Raw genomic sequence first — 17,585 nt, forward strand, 5'->3', positions numbered from 1 at the left:
CCTTGAATTGCTGTAGGCCTTTCAGTCTCCAGAGTCCGAGGACTGATTGTCATTTTATACACACACACACACACACACACACGCACAGGACTTGGCAGTAGAAGTGTTTGTGCTGAGTTAACTGCTTTATAACATGACCTCTGATTTCCCCAAGCTTTTTTGCATTGTATATTTGTTCTAGACATGAGCCTTTTCCCAGGAATCAAGACTTAAGGTACGGGGCAGGGAGTAAGGAATCAAATATTTAGAAGAAAAGCTAAAATTTTTCAAAATATGTTTGTGTTCTACCTCAACTATATACCTATGGGCCTGTGAGGTCCTCAAGGTCAGGACCTGTGTGTCTTCTACTGACAGGCATATATGTGGCTTAGAAAACCGTTGGCAAGTTAAGTTTAACTGGACATGGGATTTGAAATCCCTCCTTTGATAAATGATCTTCACATTCAAGCTAAGAGAAAGAGCCAATACTAGCACATGAAAGGTCTGCCTGGCTCTTGCAGGACCTGAAGAACATCTGTTGGCTCTTCTCTTTCTGTAGGGAGACATACCATGTTGCCTTCCCTAGGCACGGCTGAGCCCATCATGAGAGGAAGCAAGGGCAAGAAAGGGCAAATCTAGTTGCAAATCCTACTATTCCTAGAATTCTCCTGATAGAAACCAGAATATGGCAGGATGAAAATCTGACCTCCTACAGATCAGGGTCACAGTCTTAAGCCATGAAGTGACTGAATACAGGCTCGTCTAATTCTTGAACCAGCACTCAAGGCTTACCCCTACCTTTCTAGGAGCTTTGTCCTCAACACCTACCCTAAAGAAAGTGAAAGTGAACTCAGTCGTGTCCGACTCTTTGCGACCTCGTAGACTGTAGCCTAATAGTCTCCTCCGTCCATGGGATTTTTCAGGCAAGAATACTGGAGTGGGTTGCCATTTCCTTCTCCAGGAGATCTTCCCAACCCAGGGATTGAACCTGGGTCTCCCGCATTGTAGACAGACACTTTACTGTCTGAACCACCAGGGAAGTCTCAGTATTTACCCTACCCCCCTACCAATTTAGAGTAAATAATAATGATAATAATAATAGTAGTAGTAGTAATAATAATAGCTACCATTTATTGAGCACCTATTCTACTGTGTGCCAGGCACTGTGCTAGGCACTTTTCGTACAATATCTAATTTAAATCCTCACAACAACCCTGTGAGGTAGGTATTATTATCATTTTACATATGAGAAAACTGAGGCTCAGAGAGATTAAATAACTCTCTTATCACACAACCAAAAAGTAGTAGAGTTGGGATTCAAACCCAGAATAACCTGACTCCAAATCCCAAGCTCCTGTGAACTAGAGTAGAGGCAGAGGGGAGAGGAAGGACCAAATTCAAGAAAACTTGGAGTGGAATGGATATGATATACTGACTAGTAAAATATGGGAAGGAATTTAAGCCCATAAATGTTTCTAGCTGGTGAGCCTATTAAGAGTGATGAATGTAACCAGGATTGGAATTCAGGAGGAACATACTTGACGGTACGGAGGGAAAGAGTTGAGTCTATCTGGACATGTCCAAGGAGATATCCTGCAGGTGATAAAAATACCGATCTAAAGATAAAGGGCAGTCAGGGATGGAGATATATATTGGGGAATCACCAGCATATCAATGGCAGTTGACATCAGGATGGATGATTCTATTTTGGAAGTAAATAGAGGGGAAAGAGAAGTGGACCAATGATGGAATACAGGGACCCTTAAGGCATGAGCAATAGTGGAAGAATCCTCAAGAGAGTCAGAGATGGCGAAACCAGAGGAGGAAGAGAAGTACAGGAGGCAGCCCCATAGTAGTGGCTAGAGGCAACCATGGTCTGGGCTGGGAGCAAACCTAGAGCTCCCAGAAGGAAGACAAGACTGAGTTACACTTCTAACACAGCCCTTAGGCACCACCCCACCCCTCCCCAGGAATATGTGTTAAATGAATGAATGCCAAAATACCCCTACCCTGGTTTACACCAAAACTTGGGAGCTTAGGACTTCATCTTACTCTTGACACCCCAGGTCTAAAAATATGGAAGCCTAGGTGAGCCAGAATTTATAGAAGAGGCTCATAGAGAAAGCTGTGATTTGTATAAATGGGAGAATACGGTTAAGGAAAAAAAATCACCCCACAAAACCTGGTACTCTATCTGAAATCCCAGAAGTCCTCCTGCCCAACCTTGCTCTGAGTTATCATGATGACTGTGAAAACACTGTTAGTTGCCTGGGGTATCTTGTGCTGAGTCCAGCTTATGGGCTTTATTCGGATAGGAAGATGATGGGCACATGTGTGGGAGGTGTGAGGGCTATGAAGAGAGAAAAGTCAGGGGACCAGCCCCACAACCTGGGAGAGGACTGGGAGAGAGGGTCCAGCCCTCTGGTCAGGGACCAGCCCTGAGGCTTAAGTGAACTTGCATAGGCACGTGTGTGTGAGAGAGAAAGAAAGAGAGACAGACAGACAGAGAGGGAGAAAAAGGGAGAGAGGGAATGAGAGAGCAGAGAACTCTCTGGGGAAAGGGGAACAGAGGCTCTCGTAGGTGGGTGAGAGGCTGGGGTGATTCTCAGAAGTCTAGTGACTTGACATGTTTGTTGAAGTGTGGGTATGGGGGCTGAATATCCTTGGAAAGCCCTGAGGGGCTGCTGAAGCAAGGTTCCTGGTCTCCTCAGAGGCTGGGCCTCCTCTCGTTGGGGACTCACAGAAAGTCAAACAGCCCGAAATTCTTGGCTGCTCCAGGCCCAGGAAAAATTGGGAGAGGAAAAAAGAAAAGAAAAGAAATGTTTCAGCCCAGAGGTGAGATGAGCCTGCTGATTAGCAGGGTTAGGGGTCTGAAGGAACCAGCACATGGGGCAGGCATGGGGTGGGTGTAGGTTTGGGTGCAGAGCAGAGATGTTCCCTGGGATCTGCTAGCAGCTCAAGCAACTGAGGGGGCCCTCTGGGCGTCTGCTAAGGTTGCGTGCAGGCAGGGTTAGTATGCATGGTTACTGGAGGGGACTGCAGCTCTAGGGTGCAGGGCTGAGGCAGTAGGTGGGGACAGTTAGGAGGAGGGGCAGATGAAGCAAGTCTTTTTTGGTGTCAGTATTAAGGGAAAAAGTCAAGAATCATGCATGTAAGATTAATAGAGGGATGATGCCGCTAAATGAATGGTGAAAAGGAACTGGGAGAGGGGAGGCAGGGATGACGGGTATGCAGGTCTTCAAGGGCACTTCTGGGGTCAATTCTTGAAATATGTGTGTACGGGGTTGGGGGAGGGTAAGGAGCAGCACTAGCCATTTGGGTCCCAGGGACATGAACGATCCTGGGAAGTCCTGCGCAGCAGTTAGTGGGCAGAGGGACAAGCTGGGGCCGGTGGCAGGTTAAGGGCTGCATTGCCGATCAGTGGGTGCACCCCACCCTCGCTGCACCCAGCGAGCAGTTAGCGCGCCTGGATTTAGTTCCATTTATTTCCCTTTCAGGTACCAGACAAAATAAAAAAGACGGACGGAGAGAGGAACGCAGCCAGCCTGGGGCGGGGTAGGATGGTAGTGGGGGAGGGGCCCTGCTCACATCACATCCACAAAGAACTCACTGGGGTTTCCCATGGCCATGCGGAAGGACTGTCTGCTGGCGGTCAGTTCGGGGGGCACGGAGGCCAGGTCGCGGCCCGGAGGGGCTCCCGGGGGCCCCATGGCCGCGGGCGGTGGGGGCATCATCAACATGGGGGGCCCGTAGAGAGGGGGCACCCCAGGGGGGCCGTAGCTTGGGTGCGTGTGATGGCTGCGCAGGCTGCTGGCCAGCGAGTGGTGGCTGCGGTGGCTATGCTCGCTGGCGGCAGGACCCGAGCGCTCACTGGGCGCCCGCTCCCGCGGCCCCCGCAGGCTGCTGCGGGTCGTGTGGTCCGATTCGCTGCCACTGCCGCCCGACTTCGAGTCCCCGGCCTTAGGGTCCTTCTCCTTCCGTCGGTCGCTGCCACTACGATTAGAGCCACTGCTCCGGCTGCCTGCAGGGGACAGGCAGGGACGGGGTGGGAGACACTCAGAGCTTGTGGAGGAAGCCTGGGGCTCGCCCGTGGCCCTCTCCTCATTACCTTCACTGTGCTGACTGCTGGCGCTGCCCCCGCCATAGCTGTACCCCAGCTCTGGGAAGCCTGGGTGCGGATTGTAGGGGTGTGGAGGTGGCGGGTACTGGTAAGGGAAAGCCATGGGCCAAGGGGCGGCCCCTGGGTGCGGCAGAGGGGCCAGCGTGTCCTGATCGGAGGCGCCGCTGGAACCGTCGTGATCGTGGAGGGAGAGGTTGGCCATGTCTGTGGAGGGAAGCCGAGGACGCATGAGCCGGGTCTGTCCCATGCCTCCGCACCCTTAGTCAGCAGAGAGATCCCCAGCCTAGGTCAGGTGGATGTGCTTGGGAAGACAGCGACAGCAGTGGCTGCCAGAATGGGAAGAGGGATAGGCCAGAGATCGCTCACTCCTTCAGACCCCCTCTGCCACCCTCCAGAGGTGGTAGGAAGGGAGACCCTGCAGAGACAGGCCCAGAGAAAACCGTCCCTTGGAAGGTCCCGAGTCACCACTTCAGATGGTCAGATGCCCAGTTTCTCCTGCTTCCTCAGTGGGCTGGAAGAAGGGGCAAAATTCTTATTTGGCAATTTTCTCCTCAGTTCGCTTAGAGGGTAAACGGTAGGGAGCGGAGTATGGGAGGCTGAAATACCAGATAGCCACCAGGTGTTGCACACCTGCCCTTCATCAGGCACAATACGAAGCACTTCATCTCATGCAAGTGTTATCACAACCCTATGAGGAAGGTATGTTTAGTCACATTTTTTTTTTTCCAGAGGACAGTGAAGTCCAGAGAGGTTAAATGACCAGCCAGAAGAGGTCAACCCGAACTGTAGAAGCTCAGAGTTGCTAACTTTACCTTTCCAGATGAGGGCATTAGTAAGAAGAAAGGAGTAGTTTGGGGAAATTTAGGTGAAATTTTGCCCTCCTCACTCACTTAGGACTAAGATCACACCCCATCTGTACCAGGTTCCAGAGCTCTGAGAGCTGCAGTTGCCCTAGGGGCCAGTTGTTGGATCCAGGCTGAGCCCTTTGATCCCAGCCCTTAAGGGAGCTGACCCAAACTTCTATGGGAGGAGGAGTCAGGAGAGGGTGCTGAGGCAGCCGATGAAGTCTACCAGCCAAACCATCCATGGTCAAGGCCAGAAGCTAGCATGAGTGGTGGTGGTGGTAGGAAGCAGGCAGCTGACTTGGTGACTACTTCAGCCACTAGGCTGTCATCCCATGGGCAGTGACTGTGTGCTCCAGGGCTACCCAAGTCCCCAGCTCTTCCCTTTGAGCTTGCAATATTCCCAGCTGAGTAGACCTCGGCCAGTACAAAGGAAAAGGCCTGTTCTGCCAGCATCTCCCTGAGCTCGGCTTCTGGTGACTTGGTCCATGGGTAGAAGACCAGAATGCCCTTGGGATGGACAGTATCTCACAGTATCTCTGAGCAAAAGCCACACCTATCCTGAGAAGCTTTATGTGCCTCTGAAGGTTTGGGGCCAGGGCTGCCTTCTCCTAAATAATGATAATAATAATTATATTTGATTGAGTCTAAGGAGTCACTGATTATAAGATGCACTCCAATTTCCGATATTGAAGTGTGAAAAAATGTTCTTCTTAGAATCAATTAAATATATGATAAATGGGTAAGCTTTTTCTTTTAGAGCAATTACTGTGGGCCAAACATGGCGCTAAAAGCATTATATACATTAAGCTTATATCATTCTCAAAACAAACCTATGAGATAGGTTTTACTATTAACTCCATCTTACAGATCAAGAAATTGAGGCACTGAGTGGGTATGTCACTTACTCATGTTCACATAATAAGGGTGGAGCTAAAATCTGAACTCAGAACTGTCTAATTCCAAAGCCTTATGCATCTATTACTCCTCCTCCATGGGGCCATGCTGGAGCTGCTGAGGCCCAGGGACACTCCCCTCCATGCAGGGACTTGTACTCCACAAGAACAGCCTTTCTAGTGCCTTGAACCTAAGCTGAAGCAGAGGCAGAACTGGCTTCTGAGGCTGGGCTTCAGCTCCCAATCCTGAGCCTTGCTGTCCTGTTTTGAGGACTCCCTTCTCCAAGGGCTGTCTACTGGCTCTGGAGAATGGGGCTTCCCTGCAGACTTCTGCTTAAGAACCCTCACTGGCTTTGTACTGTCTCACGATCAAGTCCAGATCCCTTGATACAGCTTGCAGAGTCCTCTACAGGCTGGCCCTGTCACAGATTTTCCAGCTTCAGTGTGAGGCATAGCTTCTGAGGAGGCTGGGGACTTGAGGCCTCTGGCCAGCTCGTTTCTGTCTTAGTGGAATCTGCTGTGAGGGTGAGCAGGAATCAAGGCTAGGAACTCTGACTGGCCTTGTTGGGGCAATGTTTCTGCAGCACTGTATACCTAGGACAGCCCTGATGTGGTGGGAAGAACAAAGGCTCTGGAGCCAGAAAGACCTAGACTCAAGGTCTCGCTTCTCTGCTTCCAGCTGTGAAACCTGGAGTAGACTACTTAACTTATATCTCAGTTTCTTCATCTGAAAACAGAATCATTATCCTCAAGGGCTTTAGGGAGGTTGTGAGGATTGAGTGAGAGTGAGATGATGCTTTAGAAACAACCAGCATGGTGCCAGGCACAGAGCAGGCACTCAGAAAACGCCAGCCCCAAGGGGGCTGGGCAGGGAAGTGAAGAAGAACTGGTGTGGGCTCTGCCTCAGAGCTGGTCTGGGCTCTGCCTCTACCACACAGAACTGTCAGGTCTTGAGGCTCCCCCAGCTCTGCTGCCCCCTAATCTGGGTTCCCTAGAGTCTGCTGCCACATCCACCCAGGCCACTCCCACTTTCAACCAGGAGACGGGGCAAGGAGGCTGGGGAGGCACGTACTGCCACAGAGGTCGCCGAAGATGTAGTAACACTGCTCGGAGAAGGTGATCTTGTTGACAGTGTGGCGGATGAAGCCGGCTTTCAGCAGGTTGCTGGCATACTTGCGGGCCTCTCGCCGGTCAGTGAAGCCTTCCACGTTGTGGTACAGCCAGTCCACCACATCCGAGCCTGAGGGCAAGGCTGCCACTTGATTGGGAGGCCCACCAGACCTGGGCTCTTCTGACCTCACAGGAGCCATGAGGCTGGTGCTGATTCCAACTCCAAGGGGTGGCCCCAGGGAGTTCTTGGGTCCTGGCCTGCCCCGCCCCACCACTTTCCACCCCATCCTTCATCCCACCATGGGGCCCTCTCACCGATGAAAGCGTTGGGGATGGTAATCTTGAGCCACATTCGGTCACGGACCTCTAGCCCGGATTCAGGGGAGGCCATGGCTTTTACTATGGCAGCCATGTCACTGTGGATGGACAGGTGGAAGTCGTCTAGGCCTGGGGGTGGGAGGTAGAATGGTGAGGCAGAAAGGGGCTATGGAGTCAAGTACACAGGAGTTTGCATTCCAGCTCTACTGCCTAATAACACGGACCAATGTCAGGCAAATTACCAACATTTGGGACACTCAGTTTCCCCTTCTGTAAAAATAGGGACTTTAGTATCTATTTTACAAGGATATTTAAAGAGAGAATTAAATAATATAAATGAAGGTGCTTAGCCCAGTGTACAATGTATGCTGTGATAATAGAAAGGCAGTCATTTACTGAGCGCTTAGTTTATGCCACACACTGTGCTTGATGTTTTACTTGTATCCTCTCATTAAACCCTAGAAGCCTGGTAAAGTGCATATCATCAGTCCCATTTTACAAGAGGAAACTGAGGCTTACTGGGTGCTCAGTACAGGTTCAGAAGCAAACGGTTTGGTGAGGGTCAGTGTCCACTGAGGGAAACTGCAGAGTGAGGTGGCTGGAACAGACCGACTCTCCTCTCCAGCTCCCTCGGATGCTCAAGCAAGAGTCTCCAGGTGGGCCTTCAGCAGTCCCTTCTAGCTGGTCCTATGTGCTGGACCCAGGGGTCAGGGTTGGACACTCACGCTCTGTGTCAGGGATGGAGCTGGTGATGGAGGAGCTGGTGGAGGTGATGGTGCTCAGGGAGGGGCTCATGCCGTAGGCAGGGAAGGTGCCGGTCATGGCTGCAGTGTGGGAGACCCAGGCCGCGGGGTCAATGGGTCGGATGGGCTCACCTGCGGGGAGGATGAGGAGTCAGGGACTACCTGCCCTGCCCACTGCCTGGCCCAGTAGGGTAGGTGTGAGGTTCAGGGTAACACAGAAGGAAGGAGAGACCGGGCTCACATATGCTAAGCACCAGCTTTAGGGCCCAGTCTCCCATCCACTTACTCCTGGGCAGTGTGAAGCACCCACGTGGACTTGGGTCCCAGCACTTGGCTACAGTCAAGGTGATGGGCCTGAAAGCAAGGGTGTCCCTAGTGAGGGCAGGATGTGTGGAGGCCAAACCAAGCCCCTTCCCTGTTAGCCAGAAATACCTGCCCTCTCCTTCCCAATGCCATCCATACCCTGGTTTGTGTACAATTTCCCGAAGTACTCGGACCGCGTCATCGTTACTCATGTTCTCAAAGTTGATCTCGTTTACCTGGGAAAAAGGACCAGGAGTGGAATACGCAGCTGTGTTGGGGAGATGGTAGGGAAGCTAAGTTTGGTGGGCTAGGGGGTCTTCCCCATACCAAGAAGCAGGATACAGAGGGTGTGGACATTTCCCCGTCTCCATCCATACCACCACCCAGGGTGGGCAATGGTACCTGTAACAGCATGTCTCCTGGCTCAATGCGTCCATCAGCAGCCACGGCCCCACCCTTCATGATGGAGCCGATGTAGATGCCTCCATCACCACGCTCGTTGCTTTGGCCCACAATGGAGATGCCCAAGAAGTTATACTTTTCTACAGGGAGTAATAAGAACTTGAGACAGGAACAACGTTCCTACCCAGATTCTAAGCCCTTCATTAGAAAAGGGTAGAAAGGGACAAGAACTAACATTTATTGAACTTGAATCAGGCACTGTATTCTGCATACTCAAATATACTTTCACTTAATCCTTGTTGGCTACGAGGTAGGAACTCAATCCTGTTTTACAGAGAAGACAAATGAGGTGCAGAGAATTTGAGCCATGAAGTGGCAGAGTTAGGGTTCAAACTCAGATTTAAATTCCAAAGTTGGGGCTCTTTTCACTACATCCTGCTACCTCCTAAAGAAGAACACCTAGGGCAGAAATCAGAGACCAGGAATGTAAGGGATGGAAATCGGAAAGTGGGGAAGCATCAGAATCAGTTTAGGAAGCCTTCCTGGGTGCCATTCTCTGCTTCCATAGTGCTTATCTTTGTCATAGCTCTGATCATGAGATACTGAATGGATCAGTGTATGTAGCAGTTTATGCTTATGAAAGAGAGCTCCTTGAGGGAAAGGAACATATCATGTATCTCTCTGCACTCCCAGTGTGGCACGTAGCAGGTGCTGGAAAGTGTCATTTCACGAGACTCACCCATGTTGAGAGTGACGGTGATGATGTTGAGTGACATGGTGGAGTCCGTGATGCTGCTGAAGGATGAAGACTGGAATAGACAGAGGCCCTGAGCAGCAGGCAGGGGTGGCAGGAACTCACTGCTCCCACCGAGCTCTTCCTCAAGGCTAGCCCTCAGCACCACCTCCCCTCTAGGATGCTATACCCTGACCCAAGGGGAGGGATCGAAGGAAGCACAAACTCTCATCTTGCTGGGGGCAGGGGGGCTCCGTCTGCTCCACCCCCCCCAGCGTCTTGGCCCCATACCCGCTCAATCCGGGAAACCTTCTGCTTCCGCCGCCGCCGCTTGTGTCTTCTCATCAGGCGTGAGGCGCTGCTCTGCTCTGTGGAGCTGCTGAACCTGTGGGGCCCACAGTCGTTCCCCACCAGGCTGGCCCAGCCCTATCCCAAAGAGGCATCGCAGGGCCCGGGTCCCCACCACAAAGCCCACATCCTGCCCAGAGGCCCAGCATCCTCAGGGGTCAGGGCTCCTACGGGTCACCTGTCCCACAGTACCCAGGAAACCAAAGCCCCACCTGCTGGTGGAATCATCCTCATCTGAATCAAAGAAGCTGGTGGTTTCCAACTCGCTGCTCATCAGGGTGGAGGAGCTGTCATAACCCCCTGGCTCTCGTCGCCGCTCCCCCTTGGCAGTTCCATTCAGCCGGGTTGCTGCAGGGGATGGAGGCAGCTGGGCTCACAGTGCTTGATGAAGGAGAGAAGGAGGCAAGAAGGACGAGCCAGGGGCTGTACTGGGGCCAGGCCTATCCAGAGCTCAGGAAGGAAGGCAGAGAGTTGGGTAGCTGGGTGGAAGGGGCAGGGAGAGATGCTGGGGGTGGGGAAGGTGTGGGTTCAGGGAGGACGCACTGTGCTCTGGGCCATCCCTCCGGCGTGGCCGCTCTCGCTGGGCAGACACTAAGGAGTCTGTCTCTGTGTCGTTGTCCAGGTTCTCCTGGCTGCCCCCACCAGCGTGAGGGCTGTAGGGAAGAGAGGACTCGGTGGGGGAGGGCGCAGGCTGGGGGCCCCCTCCCCTAGCCAAGCTGAGCTGAGGCAGCCCTCCCCCCAGGGGCTCTCCCCACCCTCCGGTCACACTCACTGGAAGGATGGGGGCCGGGAGTCGCCAATGCCTCCTGTGCGCTCCATGGGCGGTGGCAGTTCTGCCGGGCTGTCAGCACAGAAGGGCGCTGGTTCTGGGTGTGAGCCTTCAGCCGACACCAGCTGATGGGGAGAAGATGCTTGGGTACTGGGGCACAGAGGCCCCAGGGAAAAGGGGCTAGCTGGCTTCTGGCAGGGCATGAAGACTTGGGGAGAATGAAGCAGGGGCCATGGGGGGAGAAGAGACGGGACTGTGCAAGGTCAGCTGAGACGACGAGGAGGCTGAAAGGCATGGGCTGGCGAAATGGAATGGGAGCGGAGAACAAGGGTCAGAGGTCCAAGGTAGAGGTCGGCACGTGACAGAAGGAAACCTGACCAGTGCCACAAAGGACAGAGGAGACGTTTTTTGTCTCCAGTGTGTACTTCTGTCCCTTTCCCCACTTCCCACCACTCTCACTTTTCACCAAGGCTATAACATGATCTGGAGTGAGAGAGTTCAGTTAGAAAACTCAAGGAAGATTCAGATACTGAAGAATCAAACCATGGTCTCAGCAATGCCTTTCCTCCATCCAGCTCACTGCAGGAATGCAGGTGGAGAGAGGGTTGAGGCGAGCTCCTTACCCAGGACACGACCCGGCCATTGAAGCAGGGCAGCTTGGCATTGTCATCCGAGATCTCCTCCTTCACCACTCTGCAGGGAAAGGAGGGCGTCAGACTGAGCTTCCCGGGGTGGGAAATACAACCCCAACTCTTAGGGGCTCCTCTACCCTGAACTGGGAATCAAACCACCAGCATAAGCCTGTTCAAATGGGAGCGGGGGCGGTAACCCAGGAACAGATCTTTATCACCACCAGAAGGACACCAGCCATGCCCGGGCCAGCTGCCTTCCTGGGGCATTCTCCTGGCCGAGTGACTGCAAATTACACCTGATAAATCACTGTCCCCATTGAGCGCAGTCACCCCTAGAATCTCAAGAGCAGTACTCATCCCCCAACATGGCTCTCCTGTGCTAGATTTTATCTTTCCCTCTGAACCTAAACTAGGAAAAAACACACCCTTATCACTGTCCTCTTCTCAGCTGGGAATCCTGACATTCTTCTGGGAGGTGTGGATGAGGAATTGAAGGAAATTAGAAATGAGAAGGGGAGAAGGCATTTATCAAACATCCCCCACTGCCACTATGACACTGGTAACAACTCCCTTCATTTACTGAGCAGGTACTATGGGTCAAGCACTGAGCTAAGCAGTTTACTAGTATTACTTCATTTAATATTCTCAGCAATGCTGTAAAATAGATACAGATGGGGAAGCCAAGGCTCAGCAGGTTCAGAAATTCACCTACAGTCACACAATTAATAAATGAAGAGCTAGAATTTGAATCCTGGTCAGCCTGATTCCAAAGCCTTTATTCTTACCTATTATACCATCTTATCCCCCTACAGTTAGAATGTATAATCTTCACATCAGCCTCACTGTATAGACAATATGATCTTGATTTTATTAATAAGGAAATAGAATCAGAAACTTGTTCAAGGTTACAGAGCTAGATGTCAGGGCTGGAATTCCACTCTAAGCTCATCTGACTCCAAAGCCTATATTCTTCCCAGGGTATTTCACATTATTTCCCATACAGTGATGGAGGTGATGTGGGTCTGTGTGGAGGGTGGGGTTGTGGGAGACAATGATGCGGGGTATAGGCGAGGCAGGTAGCATACAGTCTCAGGTGTGCAGTTTGGCCTGGTGCATCAGTGAGGCAAGAAGTCAGATTATAACTATAGTTTGGGGCCAGGAAAGGGAACAGAAAAGCTTGACACCCCCCTCCCCTCCACCCCCTGCCAGACTGCATCAGACATCTCAGGAGCTCAGAACTAGAAAGCTGTGATCCAGGGCAAGAGGAGGACATGTGCCTGGAGCTCCAAGCAGAGGGAAGACAGGAAGGAGGCTGGGAAGCCCAGTCCTCCCGTGTTCTTAAAGCAGCTCCTGCCCAGAGCTAGGGACGTGCTTGGCTCCTAGTGATGCTCACATTCCTGGACTCACAGCCAAGTTCAAAGGCTGAGCATACCCTCCTCCCTCCCATTCACCTCTGACTCCTCAACCCCACAGCGACCCCAAGAAAGCAGCTCAAATCATCCTGCGTAGGCGCACCACAGAAAGCCTGGAGACAGAACAGACTAGAAAACAGAGACACAGACATAGCTCAGACCCATTAGCCAGTCTGATCGCAGGGGACCCCAAGCTTGTAGCCTCCATGGGAATTGGGGCTCAAATTGAAAGGAGGTATGTTGGCCATGGGGCAAGGACTGTGACCTTCTCTGGAGAGGGTCTCAGCACCCCTGTGGTGGGAAACTGCTGTTGGGTCCCCACCACCCCCTCCCCCTGGAGGCCCCACCACACAGCTCCACACTACAGATGTTTCCTCTCTTTGTGGGGGTCACCGACAGGTCACCAAGGCTCTGCTGACTCACAATGATCAGCTGATCTTCAGCAGCCTTGAGGGACTTCAGACAGGCCTCCCCCTCCCACCATGGAGCTGAATGGCTCAGGGTTCCACAGCACTTATACACTCACATACACATACATACCAAGTGGAATCAGACAAATCTGGGTTCAAATTCCAATTCTGCCACTTATTAGCCCTCCTCTCAGAGAATTTTCTTAACTTTTCCAAGCCTTTTCTCATCCTGGTAAGTGAGATTTGTAAATGCCTGACATAGGCCAGACATACACTAAAAACTAGTTACTAACTTTGTCAATTTTTTGCAGGATCCATACTCTCTTTCTAACTAGGTGTAAGTTTCTAAGGGCAGGGACCAAACAAATCTGCTATCACTCATTGTTCAATCAAGTAAAAAGCCTTTGCTGAGAGCCCAGTGGGCTTTAAGTTTTGTGCTCACCATTGCATGGTGCTCAAGAAGCATCAGACCTGGAGCCTGCCCTGTTCTTGGAGGAACTGACCAATGCACACAGTTCATGTGCATATGCTGCAAGTGGAAGCGATCGGAGCTGTAAGGGCAGCAGATGTGTTTCCCGGACAGACATCTGCTGAGTATTACTGAGTGTAGGCTCCTGGCTACGACCAGGGTAGGTGTAAGGATAAACAGGAGTAAGTGCCATAACTTTCAAAAGCACAACCCAGAAGGAAGAATTTGGACCTGGAGAAGATCAGGGAAGAGAAGTACCCCAGGTAGAAGGCCCAGAGCCAGGCCAATGTGGGATGTGGCATCGGGAGCAACACGCTTAGTGGCCCGTGCTGTTCCTCCCACAGCTCACGGCCCCTCTAGTAGCTTGTTCTCCCATCCACCATCTCCTCAGTGCTGAAAATGTTTAATGTTTATTTCTATATCTCAAATAATTTAAGAGGACCGGGCCTACCCTGAGCTTGACAAATATTTCTGGAGACCAGATGGGGGTTGGGAGTCCTCAGACCTTGCACACCAGAACCTGGTGAATGAGCCTGGAGAGCTGGAGGAGACAGCAGCCTTCCTTCCCTGACCCACTTCCCCATCTGTCAGCAGGGGTCACAGGGCCCTGCCTGACCCCTTACCATGGGGCTAGGATAGGGGGCAGCCCTGTCACCTCCGCAGCTTGCCAAGGCTCAGCATCTCCCTCAGAGAGGATGCATTTGTTAAGTGATGGTGATAATAATACCTACAGTTGTGTGATTAATGCCTTGACTTTGGAGCCAGGTTCCTAATAAGCTCTGCCACTTATTAGCTGCGTGACCTTGGATAAGGAAGTTACTGAAGTTTTCTGTGCTCTAGTTTCCTCATCTATAAACTGAAGATATTACTACCTGTTCCACAGGACTGTTAAGAGGATCTGAATGAGTAAAGATTTGAAAGTCATTTAGATCAGTGTCTACACACTATAAGCACCATAAAGAGTTTAATAAATGAAATATAGATATATACATTCATCAGCTATTAGTTATCTGTGACAAGATAGCCCTACCAGGTCTCCTTATCATTAATCCTTCTGGGGATAAACAAGATCAATCTCCTCTACTTCATTTTTACCATTGTTCTCAACACTGCTAAAATGGCCTACTCTAATATTTTACAAAAGATGGTTCAAGTTCAAGTACCACTGATTAATGCAAGATGGTTTCAGGAGTATCTGAATGAATGTTTAACTCAAGAGTTAAATATTTTTAAACATAGTTTAGAAAGAAATATAAATAGAAAATCAGACCTGTGGTTCCATATTATTGATTGGGTCAAACTAAGAGTGAGTGGACTGACAGTGGACTCAAAGATATTAAGTCAACAGTGAGTAGCTGTAATGGGGGCCCTCTATGACTTCAGTTAGGCCTGGCTTGACAGCAGCCTGAGGACAGTGGGAGGTGGCCCACAGAGGTCTAGGTTTAGGAGGTGGGGGCGCTCGGACTAGTGGATTCTGGGATGAATAGAGGGTAGAGACACAGGCCTAACCTAGTCCCTTAAGGCACTTGGCCCCAGGCTGGCCCCACTGGACTCCAGATGATTTTCCCCTATCCCATACCCTGAGGCAGTATCTTGGTCTCTTCTAACTCCACTCTTCCCTTACCAGACCAAGGCATCTCCCCAAGTCCCCCCAGCCTCCCACCCCTTGCAGATGGATCCTTCTTCACCATCTTCCAATCGGGGGTGTTTGTCTCTGGACTGAAGCCAGGCAATCATTACTACACTAGGAGTACTCCACCCCAAGGCAGGAACAGCAACAGAATCAAGGACAGTTAGAAGCTGCATAGTACTTCCCACCTTATAAAGCACTTTCACACATATGACCTCATGGGATCATCAAACCCTGAGTTCCAGGGGGAAAGGTGACACGAAAACATGCCAGGCAGAAGACAGAGAAGGTGCTAGCATCCCAGAGCCAGGAGGGCTAGGGGCCTTGGAGAGAAGCCAGAGTGATGAACACCAGGGAGAAGAATGTCTCCCCTTACTCAGATCTGGGCCTCGGCTCTGAAGAGCACTGTAGGCCTCAGGCTACAGCTGGAGAGGCAGCCTTTAGGCCTGTAGGGCCCAGGAAGGCCTTCCCCGCAGGCCTTCAGGCCCAGTGCCCAGTTACTGCGGGGCAGGCTAGTGTGAGGGCCTCCCCCTCCCCAGTCCCCTGGGAGTTGGAGGGGAGGATGAGGGGATCAGCCAGGCTCCCCCTCCCAGGCCAGCTGCTACAGAACCTTCCTTCTCCAACATTCCATCCCCTCTTAAAGGGGAAGTCACTGCTTCCAAACTCCGCCTGTCCAAAGCCCAGCAGCTGGGGGAAGAAGACTGCCCGGGAGGGGGGAGGGATGAACACCAAGAGACCCTTTCTAGCCCTCTCATTCAGGCTCTGAGGCCTTTTCCAAGGTCTCCTCCTTGGCCACCATCTGGAGGAAAGAGGCCTCTGTTCTGCGAGGGAATCTGCACCTGGGCTCGCGGGGACTCCTCCACGGGGGTGAGGCGCCCTGCTCCCTGACAACATCCCGAACGGCCCACAGGGGACAGAGGAGACAGCTAAGTAAACATCAGAGCTGCAGCCCTTAGTTTACAGCCTGAGCAACCCTCAGCCAATTCAAGGTCCCACAGCATAGCCCCTAGATGCTCCATATTCCAAATATGGCTCGGAGTTGTGGAGCTGAAAAGATGGAGAAGGCGAAGGGCGAGTGCCAAACACCCTGAGTCTCTGCTAGAAAGGTGGCTCCGTTGGCAGGAGGGCTGGGGACTGCACTCTGGAATGGGTATGGGGGGTGTGTCTGTCTGTGTGGGCCGCTGGTTTCTGAGGAGGTGAGGGAGCTTGACTGAGCTGGAACTGACTGCTCTTAGGGAGTTGAACGTCCCCTTTAAACCAGGGGGCCAGGGTCCCAAACAAGAGGGGAAAGGGGAGCCCCTAGAGGGGCTGAAAGTCCAGCCTCTGAAAAAGCCAACGGGGGCCGAATGGCTGCGTGGCCCCTAGAATCCAGAGTAGGGCTAGAAGCCAGCGTTGCAAGGCGTGGGGGGTGGGGGTGGGGTGGCGTCGGAACTGGTCGAGTGGGCCCCTAGAAGCGGAGTGGCCGGGGTCCCCTGGAGGCGAGGCGGAGCCATCCTCACCCGAAATCGTCGTCCATAGACTTGAAGAAGAACTTATAGCTGGGTCGTTGCAGAACGCCCTTAAAGTCCGCCAAGGTGACGCGCTCGGCGGGCAGGGGCAGCTTCACCAGGTACGGCGTCTCCTGCCCGTCCAGGTGGTAGATGATCTTGGTCTCGCCCATGGCTCCGGCCTCGGGCCCGGCGGCCCCCGCGCTGCCTGCTCGGGAGGCCGGGCCGGGCCTCTCGGGCGGCGGCAGCGGCAGCGGCGCTCGGCGCGGCCCAGCGGCTCAGCCCAGCTCCGCGGCCGGCCGCGGCGCCAGCTCCCTTGTTCTCCAGCCGCTCCCGGGTCCCAGCGCCGCCTGCCGCGGTCGCGGCCGCCGCTTCCGCTCCCCACTCTCCCGGCTCGGCTGACTTCGGCGACTCTTCCGGTGGCCGCGGCCCTCCCGGCGCTGGGCCGCGGCCCGGTCCACTCCCCGCCCCCGACCCCGGCGCGCCCCGCCCCGGCGCGGCCCCGCCCCCGGCCGCCGCCGAGCCGCTCTGGCCTTGCGGCAGATGGCCAGGCTCTCCGCCGGACCCAAGGACACCCCGCCCACCCACCAGGCGGTGCTCGGCTCCTGCGCTCTGGTCCCAGGACCGGGGGGAGCGTGGCGGCGGTCGCCTACGCCCCCAGGGGCTTGGATGGATAGATCTTTCCAGGATGGCCGGGTTCCCGGACTTTTCAAGGCCCGGGCTCTGGACCCAAGGGGATCGGCTGCTCCTCTGCAGCTGGGGAGGCATTAATGTAGGGGTTGCTTTGCTTCCCAGAAAAGGGGTTCTGACCAAGTATCTCTGGAGGATAGAGCCTCATCGACCTGGCCTTTTAGGGTCTGCTGAGAAGCATAGCTGCTGTCATTGAGTCTACCTGACAACTGCTTAAGGACAGAACAAGATCGAGTTCTGATTCCTTCTTGTAACCTCAGTACCTAAGTGTGAAGTAGTGATTTAATAAATG

General features: G+C 52.9%; 1 protein-coding gene across 4 annotated transcripts; it reads right to left on the reverse strand.

Annotated features, from left to right (window-relative positions):
• Positions 1-1,120: 1,120 nt before the first annotated feature.
• Positions 1,121-16,789, reverse strand: DVL3 (dishevelled segment polarity protein 3). 4 transcript variants are annotated; one of them, XM_068963948.1, is made up of 16 exons: positions 16,616-16,789; positions 11,187-11,256; positions 10,567-10,688; positions 10,338-10,447; positions 10,007-10,142; positions 9,738-9,831; positions 9,453-9,522; positions 8,714-8,853; positions 8,471-8,547; positions 8,295-8,362; positions 7,991-8,140; positions 7,263-7,388; positions 6,910-7,077; positions 6,002-6,010; positions 4,088-4,303; positions 1,121-4,000 (listed from the first exon to the last, which is right to left on the reverse strand). In XM_068963948.1, exons 1-16 carry the CDS (start codon positions 16,774-16,776, stop codon positions 3,564-3,566), a joined length of 2,154 nt encoding a protein of 717 aa, XP_068820049.1. In that variant the 5' UTR covers positions 16,777-16,789; the 3' UTR covers positions 1,121-3,563. The 4 variants fall into 4 exon arrangements, with proteins under 4 accessions (XP_068820049.1, XP_068819964.1, XP_068820138.1 ...); XM_068963863.1 differs by lacking the exon at positions 6,002-6,010 and having other exon boundaries at positions 6,874-7,077; positions 10,350-10,447; XM_068964037.1 differs by lacking the exon at positions 6,002-6,010 and having other exon boundaries at positions 7,263-7,394; positions 8,063-8,140.
• Between the last annotated feature and the right edge of the window lie 796 nt (positions 16,790-17,585).

This window comes from Capricornis sumatraensis, chromosome 1 (assembly GCF_032405125.1).
Source record: "Capricornis sumatraensis isolate serow.1 chromosome 1, serow.2, whole genome shotgun sequence".
Lineage (NCBI taxonomy): Eukaryota > Metazoa > Chordata > Mammalia > Artiodactyla > Bovidae > Capricornis > Capricornis sumatraensis.